General features: G+C 49.2%; 2 protein-coding genes across 4 annotated transcripts in view; both read right to left on the reverse strand.

Annotated features, from left to right (window-relative positions):
* Positions 1 to 33: 33 nt before the first annotated feature.
* PDPR (pyruvate dehydrogenase phosphatase regulatory subunit) lies at positions 34 to 15,781 on the reverse strand. Of its 2 annotated transcripts, none has more exons than XM_039353709.1 (18): positions 15,580 to 15,780; positions 13,806 to 14,094; positions 12,909 to 13,042; positions 12,097 to 12,178; positions 11,841 to 12,004; positions 11,324 to 11,445; positions 10,317 to 10,434; positions 9,025 to 9,174; positions 7,964 to 8,156; positions 7,534 to 7,658; positions 7,201 to 7,356; positions 6,979 to 7,112; positions 5,899 to 6,047; positions 4,702 to 4,814; positions 4,278 to 4,372; positions 4,013 to 4,102; positions 3,641 to 3,823; positions 34 to 2,538 (listed from the first exon to the last, which is right to left on the reverse strand). In XM_039353709.1, exons 2-18 carry the CDS (start codon positions 14,033 to 14,035, stop codon positions 2,134 to 2,136), a joined length of 2,643 nt encoding a protein of 880 aa, XP_039209643.1. In that variant the 5' UTR covers positions 14,036 to 14,094; positions 15,580 to 15,780; the 3' UTR covers positions 34 to 2,133. The 2 variants fall into 2 exon arrangements, with proteins under 2 accessions (XP_039209643.1, XP_039209642.1); XM_039353708.1 differs by having other exon boundaries at positions 2,134 to 2,538; positions 15,607 to 15,781.
* A 6,942-nt stretch (positions 15,782 to 22,723) lies between these two features.
* Positions 22,724 to 26,621, reverse strand: part of GLG1 (golgi glycoprotein 1) — a 44,061-nt gene continuing 40,163 nt past the window's right edge. Inside the window, exons 26-27 of one of the 2 annotated variants that reach the window (XM_039353711.1) lie at positions 26,287 to 26,450; positions 22,724 to 23,086 (exon numbers count right to left, since the gene is read on the reverse strand). In XM_039353711.1, the coding sequence (XP_039209645.1) occupies positions 23,068 to 23,086; positions 26,287 to 26,450 (183 nt within the window). In that variant the 3' untranslated portion in view covers positions 22,724 to 23,067. Of the gene's footprint in view, positions 26,451 to 26,621 lie in introns of both variants that reach the window. The other variant, XM_039353712.1, reaches the window with a different exon arrangement.

Raw genomic sequence — 26,621 nt, forward strand, 5'->3', positions numbered from 1 at the left:
TGCGTCGTCATTTGGAAGACTCCGAAGCCAATCTCCAGACTAGCCAGCATTTGTAGCTAATCAAGTCTTTATTGATTACAAACCTGGTGGTGGCCTTGAAAAAAAACAAAAAACCTCTGGGACAGGAGTTCCCTGCAGGCAGATCGTGTGCTGAAGCAGCAGCTTCCCAGTTGGAGAAGGGCAGAACTGGGGGGGTGGGGGGGAGCTGGTGCTCCCATGGTAGGGGGGGGGGGGCTTCAGGCCAGGAACCGTCTCCTGAAGAAGAGCTGGGGGGGGGGTTCAGACAAGCAGATTTCCCCAGCGAAGACACCTTGCAAAGCCAGGAGGGTTTTCTGTGTCCCAGCCACGGTGTCCTTCTGTGGCCAAGGCTCTAGGCACTAAGCTGGCCGAGACGGGGCAGAGGGCAAGGCCAGGCTGAGCCCCTCCACGGTCACCTCGGGCGCATAAGGCACTCTGAAGAGGAGGAGCTTCCTCAGCTTCAGGCCGTGGGGAAGTAGCTGCCCAGGGAAGCTTTACAGTTATGATCATAAGCAAAAACAACAATGAGATTTCCCTCCACCAATCTGGGTGAGGACTTCTAGAAAGCAACCCAGAACGATCCAGGGCGGAGGGGCTTTCAGTACCAAAGGAGAGAAACATCCTAAAGTGCATCTGAGAATGGCCAGGGAGGAAGGGCTGCTGGGAAGGAGGGCGGCAGAGAGGGGCTGGGAGTTCCTGGCAGGGTTCCCCCCAAAGGCAGGGCCAGAATGCAAAGAAGCCCAAGAGTTGCACAGAAGAGGCCCTGGAAAGAGAGCCAGAACTTGGAGACAGACACACACACGGAAAAGCTTGGCAGGCAATGCAAAATATGAAGGGGGGGGGGACTCCTCACTCAAATCTTTGTAGGAAGGTGATACAAAGCGGTGAAGGAGCAGATCTCTTTGGCACAAGGACAAATGGTGAAGCGCTCGGATGACCGAAAACCAGGCGCCCCTCTATGGGACGGGAGATGGGAACGGTACCCAACCCGAGTGACACCAACTGGGGAAGCTTGGCTGTCCCCACAGGCTTCTCTGATCCTCCGGCCTCATCTTCTCCAAGGCCTCAAACCTGCAGGGGAGCAGCCAGCTCTTCTGCCCCTCTTCCCAAGCAGGCCAGGCCTACATACACACACACACACACACACACACGCTTCTTCTATTATACAAACCACACATCTGCAAGGAAATGGCCGCCTCCAGCGTGGCTGCCTCGCAGAGACTTCTCTTCCGTGTCTGTGCTGAGCATTCTGGGAACCGAAGTCCACCTCTCCGGAGGGCACCCAAGATGGAGTTGGCCATGACAGAACAACATGAGAGGCAGGAGAACCGAAAGCGGATCCCGTGAAATAGATCCCAAAGAGGGAGCAGAGGACTGCTGAGGAGGAAATGAGTGACATCCGGCGGCTCTATTCCTATCTGAGGGACTTCCGTGTTTCCATGGATCGAGGCAGAGGCACGTCAAAGCTACTCAGGTCCTCCTGCCCACAGGACGCACCATCTCCTGCACTGGAGATAAAGATGAGATCATTCTCTTGCCATTTCTACTGACCCTCTGGAGGGTGGCTGGAAGTGACAGGACCAGGATGTTCTCATGTGGGCAAATCTCTGAACGATGTTGGCAGGTGCCCACGACCCCTGGCCCACCACCAGGCTGTGAGCTGTTTAAAACCAGGCCGCCTGACGTGGCAAGCAAGCTCGCGTGGGCATCTCCCTTTGCGCAAGCAGCAGGTAAGTGCATGCATGCACGCGTGCTCCGTTTGCACGAGTGGCGGGCACACATGCACGCCGCTCGCCCGGAACCATTCCCTCCCCCATTAGTCCGCAAAGCCGGAAAGGTTGGGGAATTCTGGCCTAAAGAGCAAACTGCAGGCCACTGCAGTTCCCATGAGGTCCTGCCACGTTCCCAAGACCTCAAACTCTCCGTGACGGCTGAGGGACTCGGGAAGTCTCTGCCTGCACCTGCCCATCATAAATACCCCTTTAGATTGGGAGCTGCAGGATCACTTTGGGAAAGGAAGGAAGGAAGGAAGGAAGGAAGGGTCAAAATATACAAAACCTAACAGACCAGAAAAGTCCAAAGAGCAATGTGGGAAAAGTCTGGCGCTTCGTGGGATTATTTTCCCTGGAAGCCACTGAACTCCATCTCATCCTTGCGCCGGCGGGAGGTGAACAGGGAGCTGAAGGGGTACAGCTTGGCCTTGGCTTGGAAGCGCTGCCCCGCAATGTCGATCTCGTATTCGCCCCGGTTGACAAAGTCTGTGGTGACCAGCTGCTCCTTGCCGGTCTCGGGGTCCAGGTTGTGAACGAAGCCCAGGCAAACATGCCGCTCCAGCGTGTAACTGTAAGCGCTGCTGGTGGTCTTGCCCACGTAGCAGCCGTTGCGATAGATGGGCTCCCCCCACCAGGGCCACAAGTCCAGATCTGTGTTATGGTCTTCCAGGATGAACATGGTGAAGCGCTTGTAGACCCCTTCCAGCTTCTGAGCCATCAGCGCATCCTTCCCGATGAAATCCATGCCCTGCCGAGAGAGACACGTCAGGAGATGGGATTCGATCCACTTCAGCTCTTTCTTCTACTTACTGCTGGGAAAGAACCACTGGCAAGCAACCCAAGGACAACGTTGTGATGGTGATGGGATGATCGTACTTCTTAGAAGGACACTGTCGTGGCTGCATCTCTCCTATCCAGGCTTCATGAGCTGACAGCCTGACATTAGTGATGGGTGAGGGAGGGGGGAGGGAAAGACTGAAATGTAGGGAGGAAGAAGGGCAGGGATGGAAGCCCAGCTGAGCCTTGTGAGAAACTTCAGCCAGCCAAGGTCAACTATCGAAATGCAGAGCTGGGAATTGAGAACCTGTTTCCCAAATAATATACAAGCATCTAATTGGACATTTACCGGGGGATGGCTGGGGGGGAGGAGGGAGAGAGAGGAAACTTTATTTTGTATTATTTGTGCGGGGAAAACCTCAGAGTCAGCTTACGCTACTTCTGTAACCATTTATGCTTCAGTCAAAGGTACTCTTGGCAAAAGCAAATGGCCAGGAGTCTTTCTTTGCTAGATGACTCAGTGGGACGGTTGACCCATACTTGATTCGAAGCTTGCTTCATATTTCTCACAAGAGCTATGAAGTATGTGAATACTCTATTCAGGGGTAGGGAGGGCGTAGGGGGAATGACAGAACCTTCCCCAGGCCACCCAGGGCGTCTGTGGGTGTAATGCAGAAGTTGGCTACATCACCGGAACAGCTGGGCTGTTCCAATCCCGATTCTTGATGATTAACACCTTAAATGCTCCTGCCACAAAAAATCACTTTGGGGTTTGGGGATTAAAGCAAGGGGATCCAACCTTGGCAACTTTAAGACTTGTGGACTTCAATTCCCAAAATTGGGAGACCCTGACTGAAAAGGATACACGTCCTTAAAGTTTTCCCAATTTTGGGGAGCATAAATGATATGTTGAGGACTCCTGGCCCTTGTGCGTGGCCCACTCCAAATCCACAAGTCTAACTCGGAGCCTGTTGGTGCCCTGTGGCAATCCTGAAAGGCAGAAGGCAGGCAGCCCCAATGCTAGAAAGTCCCACCACTCCCGCCAAGCCTACCATTCGGGGACCACCCCTCACCTTGTCCAGCTTCACCCGGAATTCTCGCCCACATTCCATAGGGCTGGTGAAAGCATCCAGATCTTGGCCCCAGAAGGCAAAAAACTTCTCAATGCGCAAGCTGCGGAGGGCGTAATAGCCAGCGTTCCGGATCCCGTACTTCTGCCCCACGCTCATCACCTCGTTGTACACATGGAGGGCATACTGCAGGGGGGGGGAGAGGAGGGGGGCGTTTAAATAACCCTGGTCAGGGGCAGTCTGGAAACCAAAGGCTGACAGCATCCCTCTTAAACAAAAAATGTGGATTACATCGTGCCATCTGGGGATTAGGCCCTTAGGGACAAGCCCCCCAACAGAGTAGAGACTGGCCTTCGAACTACAAACCCCACTCACCTCGATGGGGATGTAGAGCATGAAGCCGGGCTCCCCCGTGTGCGTCATACTCATGACACGGATGCCATTGGCATAGCCGACACTCATCTCCTGCAGAAAGAGGGACCGTGGCATTTACACAACAAAAATCCAAAGACAAAGGAAAACCGTTGTTCAGTTCACTGTAAGTAAACCAGCAAGGAAGCAAACTGACACTCTCCACTATCTGTAAAATATCTGCATAAGAAGAAACAAAGTTGCCAGATGAAATGGAAAAGTCACCTGCCTTACAAAAGAGGGAAGGGAAATGTTCAGGCGTCATTGGCGCATAAGAGAGCTCCGATAGGACATCCATGGCACGTGGGCCAATCAGATTCAAGGCTGAGGGAAATAAAGGAAAATAATTCAGCATCAGTGACAACTGCAGAATAGGAAGTCTTGCCCCATTACGCCCCCTCCCCCTTCTCTTTGCAGCTTTGTCAGCTCAACACAAATCAGCAAAGGCTGGGAAAGGATTTGGAACCTGAAATTGGATTTAATCTGGGTGAGAACAGAATGGGAAAAGGTACAAAGTTAACTAGGAGTGTCAGGTCTGAACGTTGGAAACAAAACAGCAGGCCAGCCTGCAGAATCTGAGGCTCCCTTGGAGAAGAACCCTGCCCTGGTCCAGAGGACTTCCAGTTCCCTCCAGCTGGGGCGGCTCCCCTCACCTGTGTATTTCCAGGTAACGTCTTCCAAGAAGAGATTGCTGTCTTCAGGCATGTGCTTCTTCAACCAGGCCCAGCAGTGCACCTGCTGGTCTGTGGGGGAAATCATGAAGAAGCTGCAGTATAGAAGACAGGAAAGGCATTTAAGCCCAAAGGGGGACCATTGTTATACAAGGCCTTTGAAAAGATGCCATCAGATAACACTGGAAACAACTGTCTGATCTCTGGCTCTTGTGTGACATTCATGCGGCTTTTGCTGGTGAAATTCTGACAATCTTGATCCAGCTCTTGGATCCTTGGACTGACTTCAAACTATTCCTCTGCGCTCCTCGCCTTTTAAAAAGCTAACCATTCAGGCAAGCATTTGTCAGAGACTCTGTTTTGGTTTGTAGGTTTTGGCTGCTGTTATCTCTTTACTTAGGTAAAGTCTGAATTACCATCACAACCGTGTGAGAGTCAATATTTGGAAGCAGAAGCCAGACACAGACCTTGGCAGCACCTTTTCCAAATAACCCATTTTATTAAAAAGTATAACTGTCTTTAACAGCCAGCAAATGGAAATGGCCAGCCAGACGTTCACTGTCCAATTCTGACAGCAACAGGTTTCCATTTCATTTAGTGACTTTCTTGCTCGTCTCATTTCTGTAAAGGCGCCTTTAATACAACGAGCACATTACATACTACAGCATTCAGTTTTCTAGGCTTGCACAAGGCCCCAGTTGTGTATATCACACTATCAACAGACTGCTTAACCATAGTTTATCAGATAAACCACAGGTGATTGGCCTGACACTACAGGATACGCCAATGATCATGATTTAAGGAAAAATAACCCGGAACACATTTTGGCTAAGCAATGATAGAAATTCCTGGACTGTCCTTTGAATCTCTTTATATGAAATTAAAGTAAGGAATGGGGGGAAAATGCCTCCCCTTTCTAGTTACACCCGGGTGACTCAATTTCTCTAGGCCGGTGTCCAAGCAGACCAGTGTTCCGTAGAAACCAAGGCATCTCTTCAACCACACTGAGGGTCCGGTGATATCACAAGCTGTGGAGTCATCATGCAAATGATGCCACACTGAGTTTATCATCTGAGGTCCTCATAGCTTCAACCAGATTCTGGGTATGGATGGTAAGTCACAAAAGGCCCCAAGGGGTGAAGCCAGCCAAGTATCCAGGCGACAGGTGGGAGAGCCTACCTGCGTTTGTTCACGCGGGCTATGCTGCAGTCGTTCTCGTATCCTCCGTTGTGATTGAGCATCCCTGTGTGCACAATATGCCCAACTGGCACGTCCAGGTCGTTGGAGAAGAGATACTGCAGAACCTCCAAAGCCTGTCCCCCTGTGGACTGCAGCGGACGGGAGAAGGGACACAAAACATAAGACCAGCTTGACAGAAGAGGCCAAGGCCCATCACATGCCAGCACTTTAGCGCTCACTGTGGCCAACCTGATGCCTACCAGCTGCCTGCAGGAGGAGACGGAGACATGGTGCTTCCTGGCACTATTCTCCTGTGCTGGCATTTGGAGCCAAACTGCCTCTGATCCAGAGATAACTTGGTATCTGGATATTAACAACCACCAACATACCTGTCCAGCACATCTATGAACCATTTAAATAAAAGTTCCACATCCAGAGGAAATCTATTTGTGATCCACTGGTTCCCAGGAACAAAAACAAAAAGAAACAAAAGTCCTTACCCTTAAACTACGTTTGATGGATCACAGTGTTTGTGTTTATCTAAAAATAATTTCTACCTTTTTAAGGCATAGAATGGCTTCACATGTTACTCTAAGTTAGGACTTGTAACAAAAAGTTTTATCCTACTCCAAATTGGTTGCATTTGCAAATGACACTAAGCAACACAGACTTACATGGCCCACTATTTACATTCACAAAATGTTACTAAGCCAAAACCAAAGTCTAAAACGTATGTCTGAAGTCAGGACCCAGTGTCAGACCTGCCTCAAAACCCGGGCTTCTAAGTAAAACGATCCTTAACTCCGTTGGTTGAGAAAGGTGTAGTTTACTAAGAGATGTTTTGGAAATAGTCACTATGGGTTGGCATTCTTCTCCCAGGCAGGCAAGGACCTGGAAAACTTTCTCACAGAGAAGGATCCTCCCAGTTCAGTTTCCCTTTCCCCCAGGCCCTCACCCTCCTTTCCAGGTTCTCCCCCCCCCCAGGGTTTAGGGCAGACTAGCAGTGAGGGGGCAGTTCTGACACCCTGCACACAAACATGGAAACCTTACGAATACCGCTCTGGAGGAAAAAGCACTTACGCTTATCTCAAACTTGGTGAAAGAGGACATGTCAATGACACAGACGGCCTCTTTGCAGCACTTGACCTCTGCCCCCACAATGTCAAACCAGTCCGGCTTGTAAAAGGTCTTGCTCTGATCCAGAGCCAGCAAATCTGCAGGAGAGGAAGCGCAAGGCTCAGCATGGGGCCCCCAAACATGGCTCTCGGATCCCAGGGTGCCTCCAGGGGGAATCGCTCTCACCTTTCCCTGGAGGGACAAAGTATTTTGCCCTCTCAAAACCATGCTTCTCCATCCACCTCGCTCCCTGGGCATCCAGCCGGTCGTAAAGGGGAGACGTGCGGAGCTGCCGGCCAGTCTGGAAATCCCAGCGGGGAACTTTTAGTTCATAAATCAGGGCTGGAGAGGGGCCATAGAACCACAGAATCAATGTGCTGGAAGGGACACAGCGCATTATCCTTCCAGTCCAGGTAGAATATCGTTTACAATTACCCGAACACCCAGCTCAAACTTTAACAGGAAAAAAAAAATCCACATTCAGGAGGCAGGCGAATTTTGGGGCCCTCGCCTACTTACGCATCACTTCCATGACCCGGTGGCGGAGGAAGGTGCGGCTGCTTTGCAGAGCCCCGAAGCGCTTCAGGTCCAAGGGCCAGACGTTGTCAGAGGGGTAGCCGTTCACCATCCATTCAGCCAGGAACCTGTTACCGAAAATGCAGAGCTGAAAGGGGCTGTGGAGGCCGTCCGTTCGTAGCACGAACTGCCTCCAAGCACCCCTGACGGGTGGCTTTCGAATTGCCTGAAGATATCCAGACAATCCCATCGCTATGAGTCCGGGATTCCAAATCATGCAATAAATGCAAAGAAAAGCATTTGCGGATTTTACTCCGCCAGACATCTCTGTTTCAGTAAGTTAAGAACTGAAAAAACCCCACTTTCCTACACAGAACCCCCCCCCCAAGTTTCACCCCCACCCTCCTTCTTAATAGGAAAGGAGTCCACTTACTTGCCTGCTCCACCTCCAAAAGAGGTACCGGCTGCATTCATTCCCGCTAGGACGAAGTAGCCCTGTCTGGTGGGGGATTCTCCCATGATGCACCGCATGTCTGGAGTAAAGGATTCTGGGCAATTCACCAGCTGCACTATCTCCAGGGCCTCCATGTCGGGCATCCTCCGCAGCAAGGCGCTCAGGAGTGGCTCTAAACCCCCAAGACAGAGCAGAGAGTCTCTGGTGGGTCTCCTCTCCCACCACCCCAAGAGTGTGCCAGGCCTCCAGCAACGACACTTACAGGTGGTTCCTCTGAGCAAAGCATGTTTCTAGCCCAGCCTGCCTTCTACAGGCAGTCCTTGACTTACAACGTTTTATTTAGTGACAATTCAAAGTTACAACGGCATCCAAAAATGATTTATGACCATTTTCCCCACTTACAACTGCTGCAGCACCCCCGTGGTCACGAGATCAAAATTCAGACGCTCGGCAACTGACTCACATTTATGATGGTTTCAGTGTCCTAGGGTCATGTGATCCCCTTGTGTGATCACATGGGGAAGCCAGATTCAATTAACAATGAATGTGTTAAATGTTACTCATTCAAGGACTGCAGTGGTTCACTTAACAACTGTGGCAAGATAAGTCGTAAAACGGGGCAAAACCCACTTAACAAATGTCTCGTTTAGCAACATAAATGTTGGGCTCAATTACTGTCATAAGTCGAGGACTACCTGTATTCTGTTCGGCGTGGTGCCTTAGCAATGTCACCGTATCTCAAAAGTTACGTACCTGGAAGGGGAGATACCCCGATCATCTGAAAAAGAGGGGAAGTGGAAAGGAGCGACCAGGATATACATGCAAAGTGGCTCTCCTCCCCAAAACAAAGGAATTGCAGTGCAGCACTCGGGGCCGCTTCATCTCCCAACCGCTTTGCTTGCTCACTCAGGCATCCAGAAAATTGTGCCTCTGTTTTTGGTGAGCTTCAATTTTGATGGGCAGAGTCAAAACGGAGTAAATTAATACAAACAAACAAGTAAGATGAGCATTCCTTTACACCACCAGCCTGGGCGCCTTACCAAAGTGATCCCAATCTTCCTGCAAGCTGTGTATCTCCAGCTGATTCTTGCCCTCGGTGAAAATGGGCTTGGGGTTCTTTTCAAAGCCGCCAGAGAGGATGCCCCCTTGCCAGCTGCGAATGTAGATCCTCCCATCAAGGTCCACAACGGCTGCCAGGGAGAGAAGCAGGATGCTGGTGAGGAGGGGGGGGGGCGACTTTCCTTGCTTGCTATGGGCCCACCACCCAGAGAGGTCCTGCACAGGGCCAGGCTGCCTTCTCCTGCAGCCAAGGGCAGAGAAGAAGGGTTGCTGGCCAGACATTCTCTAGCAAAAGGAAGCCCAGCCGGGCTACTCCCGGAGTGCTCTCTGCTCCTGCAGGCTGTTTCAGAATGTCGGCACGAGGAAAGGACACCTCAAAGCCTTTGTCTTCACTCTTCTTCAGAGCGGCTGGGGGCTTCTTCAGCTCTTGGGCCAAGGAAGTTAAAGAATCTTCTCTAAATGGAATCAGGCCTTGCCCAAGGCTGTCCTGGCTGACTCCCGTAGGTCTCACGTCAAGCCTCTTAAGCCTGTCCATACCCTTCATTACCTCAGGGGTGTCCAACCTTGGCAACTTGAAGACAGGTGGACTTCCACTCCCAGAATTCCACCAGTCTTAAAATCGCCAAAGTTGGGAAACGCTGACGTCAAGGGCTCCAGGGGTCTGATTTTAATATTAAAAGGGAGACCATGGCATCACTTCCGGTGGTCATAAATGAGCCAGGCGGGTGTTAGAAGGACTTGTATGACGAAGAAGTAAAGCAGGATGAGAAATGGTTAGTCTCTTTCCCTGCACTCCCCTGAAATGGAAATTAAATCAACTCCTCCCCGGCCATCCCCAAAAAGCTTATCTAAGAAGGCAGAGGCAAAGAATTAAACAAGCAACGCTGTCCCATGTTCAGCCTGGAACATGGTCAGGGGCCCTGACGTTGCAACTCCCAAGGTTTCGTACTTGCATCGCTTCTGCGGAATGGCTGGCTGGGGAATCCTGGGAGTTGAAGTCCACAAGTCTTCAAGTTCCCAAGGTTGGACACCCATGCTTTAACTCAAGGGCGAGAAATCCGTGGTGCTCCAGGTGCCCAACTGGCAGACAGTCAGCCTGTACTCAAGCCCCCTGTCCCTGGAGCAGGTGGCCCCCAAACACAACCGGAGCGCCTTGCGCTCCCAGCCTTTCTGTTGCATGTGGACGCCAAGCACCTCCGCACTAAACACCCACGGCCTGCCGTTGTGCCAAAGCCCAAGCACCTGCAACACAGCGCAAGAGAAGGTTCCTCACTTGGAGTGCTACTCTCCAGGGGGGTCTTCAGGGGACGCGTCAGAAGGTAGAAGTGCTCGCAGGCATGTAGCGGGATGCTGACCGGCTCCTCGTTGGAAAGGCCGAGCTCGTAAGCCCACTGAAAGCAAAGCAGGCAACTTAAAAACCAAGGGCAGATTTTACGTCCATGGGGCTCACTCTTCAAATTGTGCTGCACTGTTTCAAAGAAATATTTCAACCCATTGTTTAAATGCAGGAATAAAAAAACACCATAATAAAAAAAACCCTCAAAGCCCCACATTTTATAGGAACAAATAATAAAAACCCAGAAAAATTAGAAGTGCATGTAAGTTGGTTTATAATCTTGAGGACTGAAACAACTGTTAATTTTCAATACTTTGTTCCAAAAAAACACTTAAACTGAAATTATGGAAATTTTTTATGTTGTGTTAATCTTTTCAGACAATATTATTTCCCACACTTTTAAATATCCTTGATGCAAAGAAAGTTGGTTGTAAATGTCTCCAGGGACAAAATACATAAGGAAACAGTTATTTATTATTTCAGTATATAGCCTGCTTTTCAACTGGTGTAGCACACAAACAGTTGACAAATATTGTCTACTGGTTTAACATTCACTGAGCACAATTACATGCTTTGCATACCGTGTTCTGATTACAGAACCCAAACCGAACGGTAAGAAAAGCAGAGAGATAACCTTCTTGTGCTTCTCTGGCCTTCAGGCAACTATATGCCTACAACAAGGAGCCCTCCACGTGCCATCCACTCACCCCCTGCCCTCAATCCCACCAGCCACCCCATTTAGCACAACTGCAACCTAGTCTAATGACGTGAGCAGCTTGCCAAGTTGAATAAGTCCCTCTCGTTCGTTGCACAAAAGGCCCAGCCACCTAAAATCTGCTGGATAGGTCTACTTTGGCAGGCAGTCCCCGAACCCACCAAAGAGAAGACCAGCCATGATCAGGAGAGGCTGGCCAACAAGCCCCACAGTCCAATCAGGGTCTCACCTGCCCAGCACAGTTAACGAAATATGAGCACTCAATCATCCCTCTGTCCGTATCCACTCCAGTTACGCAGCCTTTCTGGCCCAAAACGTGGATGACACTGGTTCGCTCGTGGATCTGAACACCTAGGAAGAGGAGAGCAAGTTGGGTGACCTCTGGTGATCCATTGCAAGGGAAAACTTTCACTGTCTCTCTTGGACTTTGCTCACCCAAAGTGCCATACTGCTTAGGGTAAAAGCACAGGACACAAAGATATTTACATTACTCCAGATCAGCTGAAGCTTCCTGGTTTTCAGGATATGGCCTATAACAGCTCCCTCCCTATCCATCAAACAGTACTTGCTTCCCACAAAATGCTCACAACGCAACATACACCCAGGGCCTTAAAGGAAAGCTGGAAGGGAGCCTATCCATCCCCTCCCTCGGTCTCTTTGCGGCATCCCTGCACCGCCCCTCCCAAGCAGTGCCCACCCCCTGAGAAAGGAAGCATGGACAGGACAGCGGGGAAGCTGCACCATACCGTTTGCTGCAGCCGCATTGGCCAAAGCGAGGGTCACATCAGCAGATGATACGATGGCATCCTCGGGCACATGCAGGGCCCCCACCAGGTCGTGGATGTTGATAAAGGAGTGGAGTTGGGCCACTCTCTTTGGCGGGATAAGCTCGCAGGGGATTCCCATGATTCTGTGGGAGACACACGGGAACCATTACACTCGCTCCAACCAGGTTGGCGAAGGAAGTGCCGCCCCACCAGACGTGCAGGTGCGCCAGCTTACTTGAGTCGGGAGGCGATGCGTTTCAGCGAGATCAGCCGGTCTTGGGTCTGAGCTAATGAGATGGAGCCTGTCCTCATGTAACCTGGAACAAAAAGCAGCCCGTGCTCGGCCTCCCTGAGGTCCCACAAAAAAAGAGCCATTTCCTGCATTGCTTATTCTTGGGTGGGAGAGTAAAGGAAGGAAACAGGCGTTAGAGCGGGTTTCCCAACCTTGGTGAATTGAAGGTGAGCGTCAGCTGCCCATCATCTCTGCTTTGTCTGAAGCTTGCTAGCAACTGCCATAACAGGGGGAGGGGCATCTGGGAGGGGAAGAGCACTGGAGGTGTGAAAGAAGGCTGTGAGAATTTGGGGAGTGTGGACACTAAGGGGAACCGGAGGTGCCAAAGCGAGCCATCTGCCTGTCCTCAAGGACTTCGGCCCTGGGAAAGGAACTTACCACTTGCGCCTCAGGCACCAGATTCCCAAAACATCAGACCAGGACTGGACTGGACTCCTCTGGCGGGGGAGAGGGGGGCTTTGGACGTTGGGGATTGCTTTCAATATACGATTTTCGTGCAGTTTTTCTTCAGAGCTTGCCTCACTCACACCGCACTCAGCCCCTCTAGTAAAAGTACCTTTTCTCTAACACCCATGGAGTCAAGGGTCGCTTTCAGCTCTATTCTATTCTGTTCTGTTCTATTCCTATTCCATTTTATTCTATTCTACGGTATTCCCCACTCCCCACTCCCCCTCTACTCCTGATGCAATTGGAGAGTGCCAAGAAGGTAGATACAGGATGTCTTCTTTCCCCAAATTGGCAGCTCTGGTGCTTACCCGTTTTCACACCTGTCTCTTGCTCAAGTTGCTGGTAGAGCCTCCTTGAGTAATCGGCCATCTTCAGCTCAATGGACAAATGCCGCACGGTGCTTACGATGCCTGCGCAGAATCGCGTGGAACCGGCTGCCAGCCTGAAAGGGAAAAGCCGGAGAGGTGTAGAGAAACTCCAGACCCCAAGAGAGAGAAGAGAACAAGAAGCCCCGAAGCTCAATTGCAAGTTATACATACTGGTATCCTTGACTTACAACCATAATGGAGTCTGCTCATCACGGTCGTAAGTTGGGATGGTCACAAAACGGGTTAGTCCTATGGGTTCAACTTACCACCATTGTGACATATGACAGAAATTCTGGGCTCTATTACAGTTATAAGTTAAGGACCACTTTTATGGTAAAACAAGCAGAGATGCGGTCCAGAACAAATAGGGGATCAATTCATCCATTCATTCTAGCCATTGTCTGTCCACTGCAGGATGAAGGCCTGTTCTGCAGGTTTCCAGCCAATACTGTTGTGGGCTTTCTTTTGCCAGTTGTGCCCGCAATACTTGCTGATGTCGTCGCTCCATCTTGTTTTAGATCTCTTTTGTGGACGCTTTTTACCAAGTGGAATCCGTTCTATGACTGCCTTGGTCCACCTGCCATCGGTCTTCTTCCTACATGACCAGCCCATTTTCATTTCTTTTACTCTCAAAAAGAGGGCTCAGTGAAGGTATAATATAGAAAAGAAGCATCCAGTGCAAAAAAAAAAAAAAGGCATAGTGAGGAAATGTAATTGTTTATAGAGAATAAATGAAGATGCATTTCAGAACAAATTGTGGATGGTTTGTGAGGAAGAAGACCCAGGAAGTTATGATTGGACAGAGTTGGTGACATGCTCAAAAACATAATCCTTTACCTGCCCTGCTCCAGTAAGACAATGTCCTTCCACCCTAGCTTGGAGAGATGATATGCCACTGAGGTGCCCATGATTCCACCACCACAGATAACCACTTGTGCATGTGTTGGCAGGGGCATCGCGTGAGGCTCAGCAACATTGGTGCTGCTGTGCCGGGCGCCACACAGCCTCCACCACGTCAGAGTCATTCTTTGCCACTGGAGGTCCAATAGTCGATGGAGAAGAATCATGCTGACGGTTAGTCAGTTCTCCAAAGATGCACAGATAAATCTTCACAGCTCTGCTAGCTCTGCAAAAGAGGAGCATGATTTTCGTTACGTACGTTTGGAAAATGTGCCCTGACTTCAGTGAGATCGGTCAGCAGCAGCAGCAGCATCTCAGGTGTGAACAGATCAGGGCTCCTAAGGTTTTTGGATGGGTGGGAACGTGCAAAAGTTTGAGAACAGGATCTGGCCCATCTTGGAAAATGATTGCAGTGATACTTCATCACAAGCCCTTTAGTATTTGGAAGCCACAAACTGAAACAAAAACATTGCACACTCTGCTTTTAAAAAGTCAATGAATAAGAAATGTTGAGGCAAAACTATAATTCCACCAAAATAAAGAATATGAGCACAACAAAAATGCATTCTGCAATAACAATAACCCCCCCCCATCACTACCCCCACTGGGGATATTGGTGGAGTGATGGAAGCCCCTGATATACGGGAGCCACTAAATTGAACGGACAGGCGAGTTTGCTCACCCGCCCTGCGTTATCTGTCTTCTTACTTTTTAGCCTTTATTTAATCTTTCTTAATTTTAATTGTTCTATACAGGTAGTCCTCAACTTACGACCAGAATTGAGCCCAAACTTTCTGTTGCTAAGTGAGACATTTATTAAGAGAATTTTGCCCTATTTTATGACCTCCCTTGGCTTCCTTGTTAAATGAATCGCTGCATTTGATAAGTTAGTAACTCAGTTGTTAAGTGAATCTGGCTTCCCCATTGATGTTGCTGGCCGGAGGTTTGCAAAAGTCATCAAGTGACCCTGCCACCATCATTAAATATAATCAGCCAGTTGTCTCGCATTGAATCACCTGATCTTGGGGATGCTGCAACAGTTGTTAAGTGTGAACAACAGTCACAAGTCACTTTTGTCCAGTGCTGTTGTTAACTTTGAACGGTCACTAAATGAACTGCTGTAAGCTGAGGACTGCCTGTATTGTCTTGTATCATTTTATAAGCTACCTACAGCCACTGCAACAGTGGGATGGGGGGCGGGTGTATAAATTTAATAAACAAACCGACCGGGTAAAGGTCTTGGGAGGGGGCTACCTACCTGCCCTAAAGGGTGGAAGCGGGGGGGGCAAACTGCTCTTCTGAGCCTCCCCCCTCACAAGGGGGCTGTTGGGGAGAGAAGGAAAGAGCGGGGGGGGGCGCAAGTGGGGTCTGGTGCCCGACAGATGAGGCAAGGGAGCGGGGGGGGGGACAAGGGAGCGAACGTCCGCCCCATCCCACCTACCCACCCCAAGAAAAGCCACGAAAGGCGGGAAGCAGAGCGAGCAGGATAAAACCCGAGGAGCCTTTCTTTCCCAGGGGCGGCGGGGGGGAGGGGAGGAGGGCGCTGGGGTATTACGGGCTGCAAGGGGGGAGCCGCCCCTACCCTGCTGGGGTGCAAGGAGGAGAAGGGCCAGGCGGTCACCCCCAGCCAGCTTTCCTCTCGGGGGCAGCTAAACGCCCCCGTGCCCGGCGCGGCCGCCAAGGACCCAGCCAGCCCGGCCGCGGGACTCACCTGTGCGGCCTCTGGCGCGGTGCTCACCTGGCGGGAGGCTTCAATTTGCATCGTCGGGCCCGCCCCGCGGCGCTCATCTGCATACTGGGCACCGCCCCCCACAGGTATCGTCGCGGGGGGAGGGAGGGAAAGAGGGAGGGAGGGAGACCTGGGGCGGGCGCGGAGGCAGCGCGCGACCTTCCTCCTCTATTTTCCGCCCGCGCTTTACGGCCGCCGCGTGCGACAAAGTCGCGCGTCTTCTCCGTGGCTCAACCCGTGACGCACAGGCGAAGCGATGGTAGTGCGCTTGCGCACTCTCCGGTGCAGGTCGATGGGGCGCAAGTGCTTCCTGGTTTTCCGTTCAGGGATGCTGCGAGAATATTTGGGGTTTGTTTATCCAGAGCGGAATCGACAAGACAAAGCTTTTTAAAGCGACAAGACATGAAAAGGGAAGTTCTCGACCACTTCCCATACAAAACAAACCATTTCTGCTGATTCATCTCTACCCAGAACATAAACATAAAAGTGTCAGAAGTGTGCCAAACCCCAGAATACTTTGAAATTTCAAATAGACTTTTGAGTGACTTTCATTCCCAGCAAATGTTTTCAATGTTGTTTCCGTCCATGCTTCACACTGACCATTCATGTTCATGGGAGGCAAAGCCATGTCAGCTGAATTCATGCATGCTCTATATGCATGTGATTATCCGATTTACGTCCATAATTTATTTCCTCTTTAGATTTTCACAGAACTGGATGCAACAGCTTCACATTTCAAAATACAGCATTTATAAATTTAGGACATAAGACTGGGCAGGGCATCTTGGAGGTCCTAACAGTGGGGACAATTAACCAGTGGAAAAGCTTGCCACCAGAAATTGTGGGCGCTCCATCACTGGAGGTTTTTAAGAAGAGACTGGACAGTTACTTGTCTGAGATGGTATAAGTGTGTGGTGGGCAGGGCGATCTGTCTGGCGGGTGGGGGAAAACCTGCTCCACTTGTTCCATTTTCGGCCGAGCCGCATTGCAGCAGCATTGGGCACACTACGGGAGGGGGCAAACAGCTGCGTCAACCCGAAACTAGCCATTTGCCACCTGCCCAATGCCGCTGCCATAAGACAGCAGAACAAGCTGGGCGGTGGTAAGAAGCTGGCAGCGGCCCCACGTGCATCCGACCCAACCCTCGCAGTAAAATTCCACCTAGGGTTAGGGTTAGGTCACCATGAACTCATAGAGCAAAATGGACATCGCCAACAAACTCGGAGTGTTTGGGTATGGTTAGGAGGGCACTGACTTTCCTAGCCTGCCCTCTCTATGTTTCCTGGTAAAATACATGGGAAAATCCCATTGGAGGAAAATTCCACTTAGGGTTAGGGTTAGGTCACCATGAACTCATAGAGCAAAATGGACATCGCCAACAAACTCGGAGTGCTTGGGTATGGTTAGGAGGGCACTGACTTTCTAGCCTGCCCTCTCTATGTTTCCTGGTAAAATACATGGGAAAATCCCATAGGAGGAAAATTCCACTTAGGGTTAGGGTTAGGTCACCATGAACTCATAGAGCAAAATGGACATTGCCAACAAACTTGGAGTGCTTGGGTATGGTTAGGAGGGCCCTGACTTTTCTAGCCTGCCCTCTCTGTTTCCTGGTAAAATACATAGGAAAATCCCATTGGAGGAAAATTCCACTTAGGGTTGGGGTTAGGTCACCATGAACTCATAGAGCAAATTGGACATCGCCAACAAACTCGGAGTGCTTGGGTATGGTTAGGAGGGCACTGACTTTTCTAGCCTGCCCTCTCTATGTTTCCTGGTAAAATACATGGGAAAATCCCATGGAGGAAAATTTTTTGAGGTCACCATGAACTCCATATAGCAAATGGACATCGCCACAACTCGGGTGATTGGTATGGTTCGGAGGCACTGCCTTTTCTAGCCTGCCCCTCTATGTTTCTGGTAAAATACAAGGGAAAATCCCATAGGAGGAAAATTCTACTTAGGGTTAGGGTTAGGTCACCATGAACTCATGGAGCAAAATGGACATCGCCCACAAATTTGGAGCGCTTGAGTATGGTTAGGTGGGCACTGACTTTTCCTTAGCTGCCCTCTCTATGTTTCCTGGCAAAATACCATGGAAAATCCCATTTGGAGTAAATTCCCCTTAGGGTTATGTCACCATGAACTCATAGAGCAAAATGGACATCACCAACAAACTCTGAGTGCTTGGGTATGGTAGGAGGGCACTGACCTTTTCTAGCCTGCCCTCTCTAGTTTCCTGGAAATACATGGGAAAATCCATGAGGAAATTCCCACTTGTTAGGGGTTATGTCACCATGAACTCTAGGAGCAAAATGGACATCGCCAACGAACTCAAAGTTCTTGGGTATGGTTAGGAGAGCACTGACCTTTCTACGCTGCCCTATCTATGTTTCCTGGAAAAATACATGGGAAAATCCCATTGGAGGAAAATTCCACTTAGGGTTAGGGTTAGGTCACCATGAACTCAGAGAGGAAAATGGACATGCCAACAAACTCGTAGTGCTTGGGTATGGCTAGGAGGGCCCTGACTTTTCTAGCTGCCTGCTCTATGTTTCCTGGTAAAAATACATAGGAAAATCCCTTGGAGGAAAATTCCACTTAGGGGTTGGGGTTAGGTCACCATGAACTCATAGAGCAATTGGCATCGCCAACAAACTCGGAGTGCTTGGGTATGGTTAGGAGGGCACTGACTTTTCTAGCCTGCCCGTCTCTATGTTTTCCTGGTAAAATACATGGGAAAATCCCATAGGAGAATTCCACTTAGGGTTAAGGTTAGGTCACCATGAACTCGGAGAGCAAAATGGACATCACCAACAAATTCGGAGTTCTTGGTTATGGTTAGGAGGGCCTGACTTTTTAGTCTGCCCTCTCTATGTTTCATGGTAAAATACATGGGAAAATCCCATAGGAGGAAAATTCCACTTAGGCTTAGGGTTAGGTCACCATGAACTCATAGAGCAAAATGGAAACCGCCAAAAAACTCGGAGTGCTTGGGTATGGTTAGGACGGCACTTACTTTTCTAGGCTTAACTATCTATGTCTGCTGGTAAAATACATGGGAAAATCCATAGGGAGGAAAATTCACTTAGGGTTTAGGGTTAGGTCACCATGAACTCATAGAGCAAAATGGACATCGCCAACAACTCGGAGCTGCTTGGGTATTGTTAGGAGGGCACATGACTTTTCTAGCCTGCCCTCTCTATGGTTCCTGGTAAATACATGGGAAAATCCCATTGGAGGAAAATTCCACTTAGGGTTAGGGTTAGGTCAACCATGAACTCATAGAGCTAAAAATGGCCATCGCCAACAAACTCGGAGTGCTTGGGTATGGTTAGGAGGGCACTGACTTTTCTAGCCTGCCCTCTCTATGTTTCCTGGTAAAATACATGGGAAAATCCCATAGGAGGAAAATTCCACTTAGCGTTAGGGTGAGGTCACCATGAACTCATAGAGCAAAATGGACATCGCCAACAAACTCGGAGTGCTTGGGTATGGTTAGGAGGGCACTGACTTTTCTAGCCTGCCCTCTCTATGTTTCCTGGTAAAATACATGGGAAAATCCCATTGGAGGAAAATTCCACTTAGGGTAGGGTTAGGTCACCATGAACTCATAGAGCAAAATGGACCTCGCCAACAAACTCGGAGTGCTTGGGCATGGTTAGGAGGGCACTGACTTTTCTTAGCCTGCCCTCTCTATGTTTCCTGGTAAAATACATGGGAAAATCCCATTGGAGGAAAATTCCACTTAGGGTTAGGGTTAGGTCACCATGAACTCATAGAGCAAAATGGACATCGCCAACAAACTCGGAGTGCTTGGGTATGGTTAGGAGGGCACTGACTTTTCTAGCCTGCCCTCTCTATGTTTCCTGGTAAAATACATGGGAAAATCCCATAGGAGGAAAATTCCACTTAGCATTAGGGTGAGGTCACCATGAACTCATAGAGCAAAATGGACATCGCCAACAAACTCGGAGTGCTTGGGCATGGTTAGGAGGGCACTGACTTTTCTAGCCTGCCCTCTCTGTTTCCTGGTAAAATACATGGGAAAATCCCATAGGAGGAAAATTCCACTCAGGGTTAGGGTTAGGTCACCATGAACTCATAGAGCAAAATGGACATCGCCAACAAACTCGGAGTGCTTGGGCATGGTTAGGAGGGCCCTGACTTTTCTAGCCTGCCCTCTCTATGTTTCCTGGTAAAATACATGGGAAAATCCCATTGGAGGAAAATTCCACTTAGGGTTAGGGTTAGGTCACCATGAACTCATAGAGCAAAATGGACATCGCCAACAAACTCGGAGTGCTTGGGTATGGTTAGGAGGGCACTGACTTTTCTAGCCTGCCCTCTCTATGTTTCCTGGTAAAATACATGGGAAATCCCATTGGAGGAAAATTCCACTTAGGGTTAGGGTTAGGTCACCATGAACTCATAGAGCAAAATGGACATCGCCAACAAACTCGGAGTGCTTGGGTATGGTTAGGAGGGCACTGACTTTTCTAGCCTGCCCTCTCTATGTTTCCTGGTAAAATACATGGGAAAATCCCATTGGAGGAAAATTCCACTTAGGGTTAGGGTTAGGTCACCATGAACTCATAGAGCAAAATGGACATCGCCAACAAACACGGAGTGCTTGGGTATGGTTAGGAGGGCACTGACTTTTCTAGCCTGCCCTCTCTATGTTTCCTGGTAAAATACAAAAAAAGAACACAGAATCATTTGGAGCTGTGGAATCCGTGGTGCTCTCTAAGCTTGGTTGGTTTCTTGTAGATGTTTTGTTGCTCAATTAGGTAACATTTTCAGAGCTAGAAGGGAGTAGAAAACTAGCACAGTTTTTTCCTGCAACTTCTTTCTTTTATTTGTCAGTTTTATTTAGCAATTATGATATTGTATTTGCCCACTTTGTAGGATTGTTGTTGTAAGGAGAAGGGTAAATTGCTTGGAACTCCAGCGTTGTCAGTGGGGGAGTTGTGGAGTTGTCCTGGGAAAATGCCTGTTCAATTCCATCCTCGGCCCCAGAAACTCTGAGGTGACTCTGGCCGCTCGCCCACCACCTGGCCTGCCCCACAGGGCTGTTGTGGCGTGGGAGAAAATAGCCCTGTGAGCTGCTGAAACTGATACTCTTAGTCCCCATTTAGTAATCCAAAGAGATAATCTGTCTTGCACCATCTCAGGACCCGACCATTTCATTTGGCTCTGCTTATAATTTTGGGTGGAGCAAACACAAACAGGTTTGGATCAGATCAGGATTAATCTTCGCTCCTCGATCATTCTTACCACCCACATGTCTCTTCCCCACCCCCCACCCCGCCCCAGTTTTCCAAATGGCTGAAAAGATGCGTCTTGACAGAAGTAGATTCCCCCAGATCTATTTGTTCTTTAAAACCCACCTGCCAAATCCATGCTGTCTTCCTCTTTGTCCAGCAGAGGGCAGTGTCTTCCCAGCCTTGGACCCCCCCCCCCCCCAGCAGCCTGGCCCTGAGGGGTGGGTGTGTGGCTGGGGAGAGAGTGAGATTTCAAAGATCAGAGAGACCGGAAGGGGCACACAGCATGCCCACATTGCAAAATTGCACAGGGAACATTCCCACTCCTGAGTAATCCAAATTTCCAATTGGCTGTACTCTTTTCTCTTGCCTTCAGATGTTGTGGGTGCTTCATCCCTGGAGTTTATGAGAAGAGACTGGACGGCCACTTCTCTCAAATTGTATTGGGTCTCCTGCTGGAGCAGGGGGATGGACTAGAAGACCTCCAAGGTCCCTTCCAGCTCTGTTCTAATTGATTGATTGATCTCTGTCAAATGCAACGCGCGCCTAGCGTAGCAAGCCCTGCGTCGAGCCCGATCTTTTGCCGAGCCTACCTGCCCCGAACCGGAGCCAAATTTATTTGGCGGGCTGCCAAAAAGAAGCAGAGAGCGTTGCTGCCCCTTCCTCTTTTTGCATGCATACACCTGGCGGGCGTCTCTTACCTGAAGGCAATGACGGGGGCAGCTGGGAGCAACGTCAGACCTTTGGTCAGACCTGCCAACACTCAAACCTCTAAATAGAAATGCTCCTTGGCTCTGTTAGAGGCAAAATCTGATCCTCTTCCAAGCCGGGAGAAGGACGCTGTAGAAATGAATGGAGGCAGGCTGCATTGGGGGGGGGGGGAGGTCTCTGTTTATTGGTAGCCAGAAACTACTCCGACAGCAAAATGTCTATGGAGATTCTCAGTCATCCAGGTAGGTCATCGTTATCCCAAAGATGCCTTTTTAGGAGGTAACTGGACTTTCTTGTTTTTCTTTGAAGATATTTCCCTTCTCATCCAGGAAGCTTCTTCAGCTCTGACTGGATGGTGGGGAAGGGAAGGAACGGGGTCACCTGAGTAGCGCAGATGGGTAGTAGTGCAAAAGCTGAAGAAACTTCTTGGCTGAGAAGTGAAACATATTCAAAGAAAAAAAACAAAGTCCAGTTGCCTCCTGAAAAAAGCACCTTTGGGATACAGTGACAGCTGCAGGTTTCTGGGGTGGCTGACAAAATGGGGTTGAGAGTAGGTGGGCTTTATACATTCTTTGGGGCTTTGTGATTGAGATGCCCAGGTTGGTTGTGAAATGTGTGCCCTTTGAGTATTCTAATTATTGTTGCCTGACTTAGTGTGGCTGGGAAGTTGTGTCCTGTAGAGAATGTAGATTTTCCTAAATAAATAAAACGTCTCACCCAGCACCCTCCAACCGAGATTGTTTTTAAGCCTTCGCTCTGCGACCCATTGTTGTAGTTCAAGGCTGTCCCATGTTAATGTAGCCTTGCATTCTCCCCACTTGCTGAGCAGAGCAGACTATAGCTTCAGGGCTGAGAGCATAGGTTCAAGAAAGAGCATGGACGCCCCCATTCCTCTCCCCAATATCTCTTCCCCCAAAAGCTCTGCCTTCTGCAAGTTATCAGTCAAGACTGAACAGTCTGGGGCATCTGTATAACAGAGAACTGATCCCCCTGGTTTGTCAGTAAAAGGGGAAGGATCAGGGGGTCCTTCAGAAATCCAAAAGGGCTAAGGGCAAAGTCCTGAGACAGCCAATAATCACCACTAAGTAACCTTGAAAACTGGCAGTACTCAGATAGGTCATTATTTGAAAAGCAACAGAGGAAAACACAACATAAACCATAAAACCTGCAGACTCTTTTTTATTAAATTCTCCCATTTCATCTGTACAGAAAAATGCACATTATGTTCAGTATTTCAGTTAACAATTCAAAATTACACAGCATGAACATGTAAAAACAGAATGGCCAAGAATTTGTACATAGATAAGGAAAAAAAAAACAATTTACAAAAAAATCATCTTAATATTACATTTTTAAAAAGAACCAAGATCAGCCAACATTTGCTGTTTTTTTTAATCCTTTATCATCTCTCCGATGGCTGCTTTTCAAAGCTGCAAGAAGAGCACTGAACATAACCTTGCTATGCCATTCCAAGTTGTTCCGTGCGTGTGTGTTTGTTTCAAATCCAATATATGGATCTGCAATAAAAAAAATCAAAATTGTGAGCATCAAATATTAGTTGGTTCTGGACTACCTTGCAGGGAAAATGCTTCTTGGTGCCAATTCAGAAAAATCCGGATACCTTTTCACCAGCTGTGGCACCACAGAGTGGGCCACGCTGCAAATCTGAAGCAGAGGAAACTTTTAACGCAAGTCCTACAAACTGCCCAACTGTAGCCAGTCGCTGCTGGCTCAAAAGGGTGGCAGTTTCCTCACAAATAATATAATGCTTGGTCCAAAACGCAGTTAGGTTCACTGTGTAGCCCCCCACCCACTTTGCAGAGGGTAAGGCCTTCTACCCTCCCTCTGCCTTCTAGCATGGGCCCACATGATGCTCTTTGCGGTGCCTTAATTTTGTCTCACTGAGACAAGGGGAACAGCCTGTCTGGTGCTGCTGTTTCCAGTTTTAGCTCTCTGAAGTGCAGCAGAGAAAAGAAAGTTGAATATACCTGTCTTGGGATAATGTTGCAGGACCCTGCATCCTTGCCAAGCTTAGGCAGAGAAGCCCTCAGCCCCCAACCTGTCGCCTTCTGCAAACAGTCGCAAAGCAAGCACCACAACTCTATACGGAAGTCCCAGCTAAGGAAGATTTTTAAAACAGTCTAAAACTGTAGCCTGGCAGAACATAGCATTACTGCCTTCTCCGCAGCAGAATTAATCCGGAGTGGCACAGCCTGAGTGGAAACGAAGCCTGATATCCTCTTCTCTATACTGACCTGTTCCAGAGGTTGAAACGTGAAGCGGAAGAGGCAGCCGGGGAGCCTCGCTGCAGAAAGTGCTGGGAAGGGGGACCACAGCCACACCCGAGGCTGACCAGAGCAGCGGCCTCTTAAGCCATGGGGCGGAGTGGGCAAACTATTCGGTCTTACTATGCCTAAACTGGAAATGCAGGAAAAGGCCACTACAGCTAGCTGAGGGAAAACCCACCACACACACAAAATATGTGGGTGTTGTGTAATTTTCTAAGACATAGTAGCTAAAACGACGGGGGGGCATACAGGGACATTTACCTTCATCAGCAAATACGGCAAGACAGCCAAGACCAACCCAGGTGCCTTGCTGGCATCTTGCCCAATTGTACAATTCTAAATGAAACTTGCCTGGGACTCTGGCTTGCTATAGTTTAACCTTTTTAAGTGCTCTGTAGTCCATAATCCACAGCCAGCCTCTCTACAGAGCTGAAACGTCCTATTGCCTTCTCCCCTTCTGCGTTTCCCAATTCTGGCCTCTCGCATATCCAAATTTGTGCCAATCACAAATCTCAAATCTCAAGACTGTGGCTAAGGTCTCTAGGAGAAAGGATCCCGATTTCTGCTTCAAGCAAACCACTGTCAGACAAAATACTGGAGTTGCTTTTAGATCCTGCAGAGGAGAAAGACGCCAGGCTGTGCAGCATCCACCCACGGGGCTCTTATATCCTGAGTCTTTTACCAGCCCCACCTTCTAGAATGGGTGGGGAACGATGGCCCTTTTATGACTTGCGGACTTCAACTCCCAGAACTCCTGAGCCAGAATTCTGCGAGTTGAAGTCCACAAGTCACAGAAAGGGCCGCCGTTCCCCACCCCATTCTAGAAGATCCAGGGAGAACCCAAAAAGAACAGTGATCCAAGAAGAAAGAATCAGTAGTCATTTAAAAAATAAAACTCCACCAAAAGGAAACAAAACCAGATACCACATTGCTCATTTTCCAGTATGAAGTCTCCTAAAGTTAACTTTGTAGAAAACACCATTCACCAAGACTTCAGAGCAGCAGAAAATATTCACAGTACTGTTAACGAGCGACAGCTTGTCCAAACACTCTGATCGCCTGGTCCCTTGACAGAAACACCCTCTGCTTTCCAGAAGTTAAATGCAAAAAAATCTAGAAAGGTAAAAATCTGCCTAGCAAGTGCAATACTTGTATGAGCTGGAACATGCCAGGGAAAATGGAGAGGGGTGAGCAATTAAGCTTTGCACTGGCCAGCGTACATGATTTAGCCCCAGCATACGCAGGCAGACCTCTGGCCAAGAGGTTAAAAGACTGTCCCATGTGCCAACAAAAGAGCTTGTGCAGCTTCTTTTACTCCCCAATCGGGTCAAGAGTAGCATCCAGGTTCAGACCAGGAGGGCTATTCGTAGTGCTGCTTCAGAAAAATTACCACTTCCTGTCAAATGAGAGAGAAAAGAGTCCCCACCACCCCATTCTTGCTCAGGGACGGAGTTTCCTACTTCTCAAGCCTGACAATCTCTTCAGCTTGATTCTTGAGAGCGTGAAGCCCTCTCCCCTTGCGATCAATGCTGGACCTGCATATGGGGGAAGAGGGTCACCTGCTAATCCTCATCCCAGCAATGGCTCCCCTCTTTCGGGGGCCCAAACCTTCGGGGTAACTTTCCGAGGTGTCTAACTTGCTGTGCAGCTTTGCATCTCCACCTGCCTCATCTAACAGGTGTAGCTTTGCGAGGGGAACCTATAAAACCACTGGACTTTGTTTCTTGTGGTCGATATTTTATTAATCCCAAAGACAATGGAGAAAATGAACGGCTTTGCCTTTTGGCAGAAACTGAGGAACAAACCAGCAAGGAAAGGAAAGGAAAGGAAAGGAAAGGAAAGGAAAGGAAAGGAAAGGAAAGGAAAGGAAAAATGCACACAAACAGAACCTTGTGACAGACAGAGGAGACTGGTGGAGATGGTATCCTCTGAGACCATTTTGCTGACAGATTATGAGCCGAAGATGCTGGTTCATTGGCCAACTAGATTTCCAAACCGGGGTCGGTTGTGAGCGGTGGGTAACGTCCCATCCTTTCAAGTCCCGCCTAACCTCGGAGCGCAAGTATTTCCTCACCGAGACACACTGCCCAAATTATGCCAAGAACGGAATCTTTAAAAGGTTGACTTTAAAAACCTCCCGGGCTGGTTTGGAGCGTGTGAAGAAGGTAGTTCAACAGTACAAGGAAAAAAAAAAAAAAAGAAAGAGCTTTGTCTACAGGCAGGCAAACAACCGTGGCTAACGATGGGGTAACAAAGCTGCTGGACAAGATGGGGGACCCAGCCGACACACGAGCTGCCGCTGCTGCTGCTGTTCTAATTGGCTTGTATTGTCTGAAGGAGAGCGAGGTGGGGAGGGAGACTATACAGAGAAGACTGTACAAATTGGGCAGGCCTTCCTCCTTCCCTCTGACGACCAAGGTTGCCTCTACCTGTCCTTCAGTTCTCGTGTCACTCGCTTAGTGATACGCCCGCACATCAGACCAATCAGGAACAGGACGCAGATGCCTGCACTGATCACAGACAGGATGTAGTTCTTGGATGGAGACGTCACCACTTGCATGGCGAGATCCGAAAAGCCTTCTGCGGGGGCCACCTGGCAGGAGGAAAAGGATCGGTCAGCTACCAAGCCCAGGGAAAGGCAACCAACCCAACCCAGCCAAGAGAGGTGAAATTGGGTTGCCAAGGCAGGAGTCAAACAATAGACTCTTCCAATAAAGCTATCCCAGGGTCATGTAATCATTCTTTGCAACCTTTCCAGCCAGCT

The sequence above is a fragment of the Crotalus tigris genome, unplaced genomic scaffold, assembly GCF_016545835.1.
Source record: "Crotalus tigris isolate CLP2741 ecotype Arizona unplaced genomic scaffold, ASM1654583v1 scf7180000018525.42219311030:4301911, whole genome shotgun sequence".
Classification (NCBI taxonomy): Eukaryota; Metazoa; Chordata; class Lepidosauria; order Squamata; family Viperidae; genus Crotalus; species Crotalus tigris.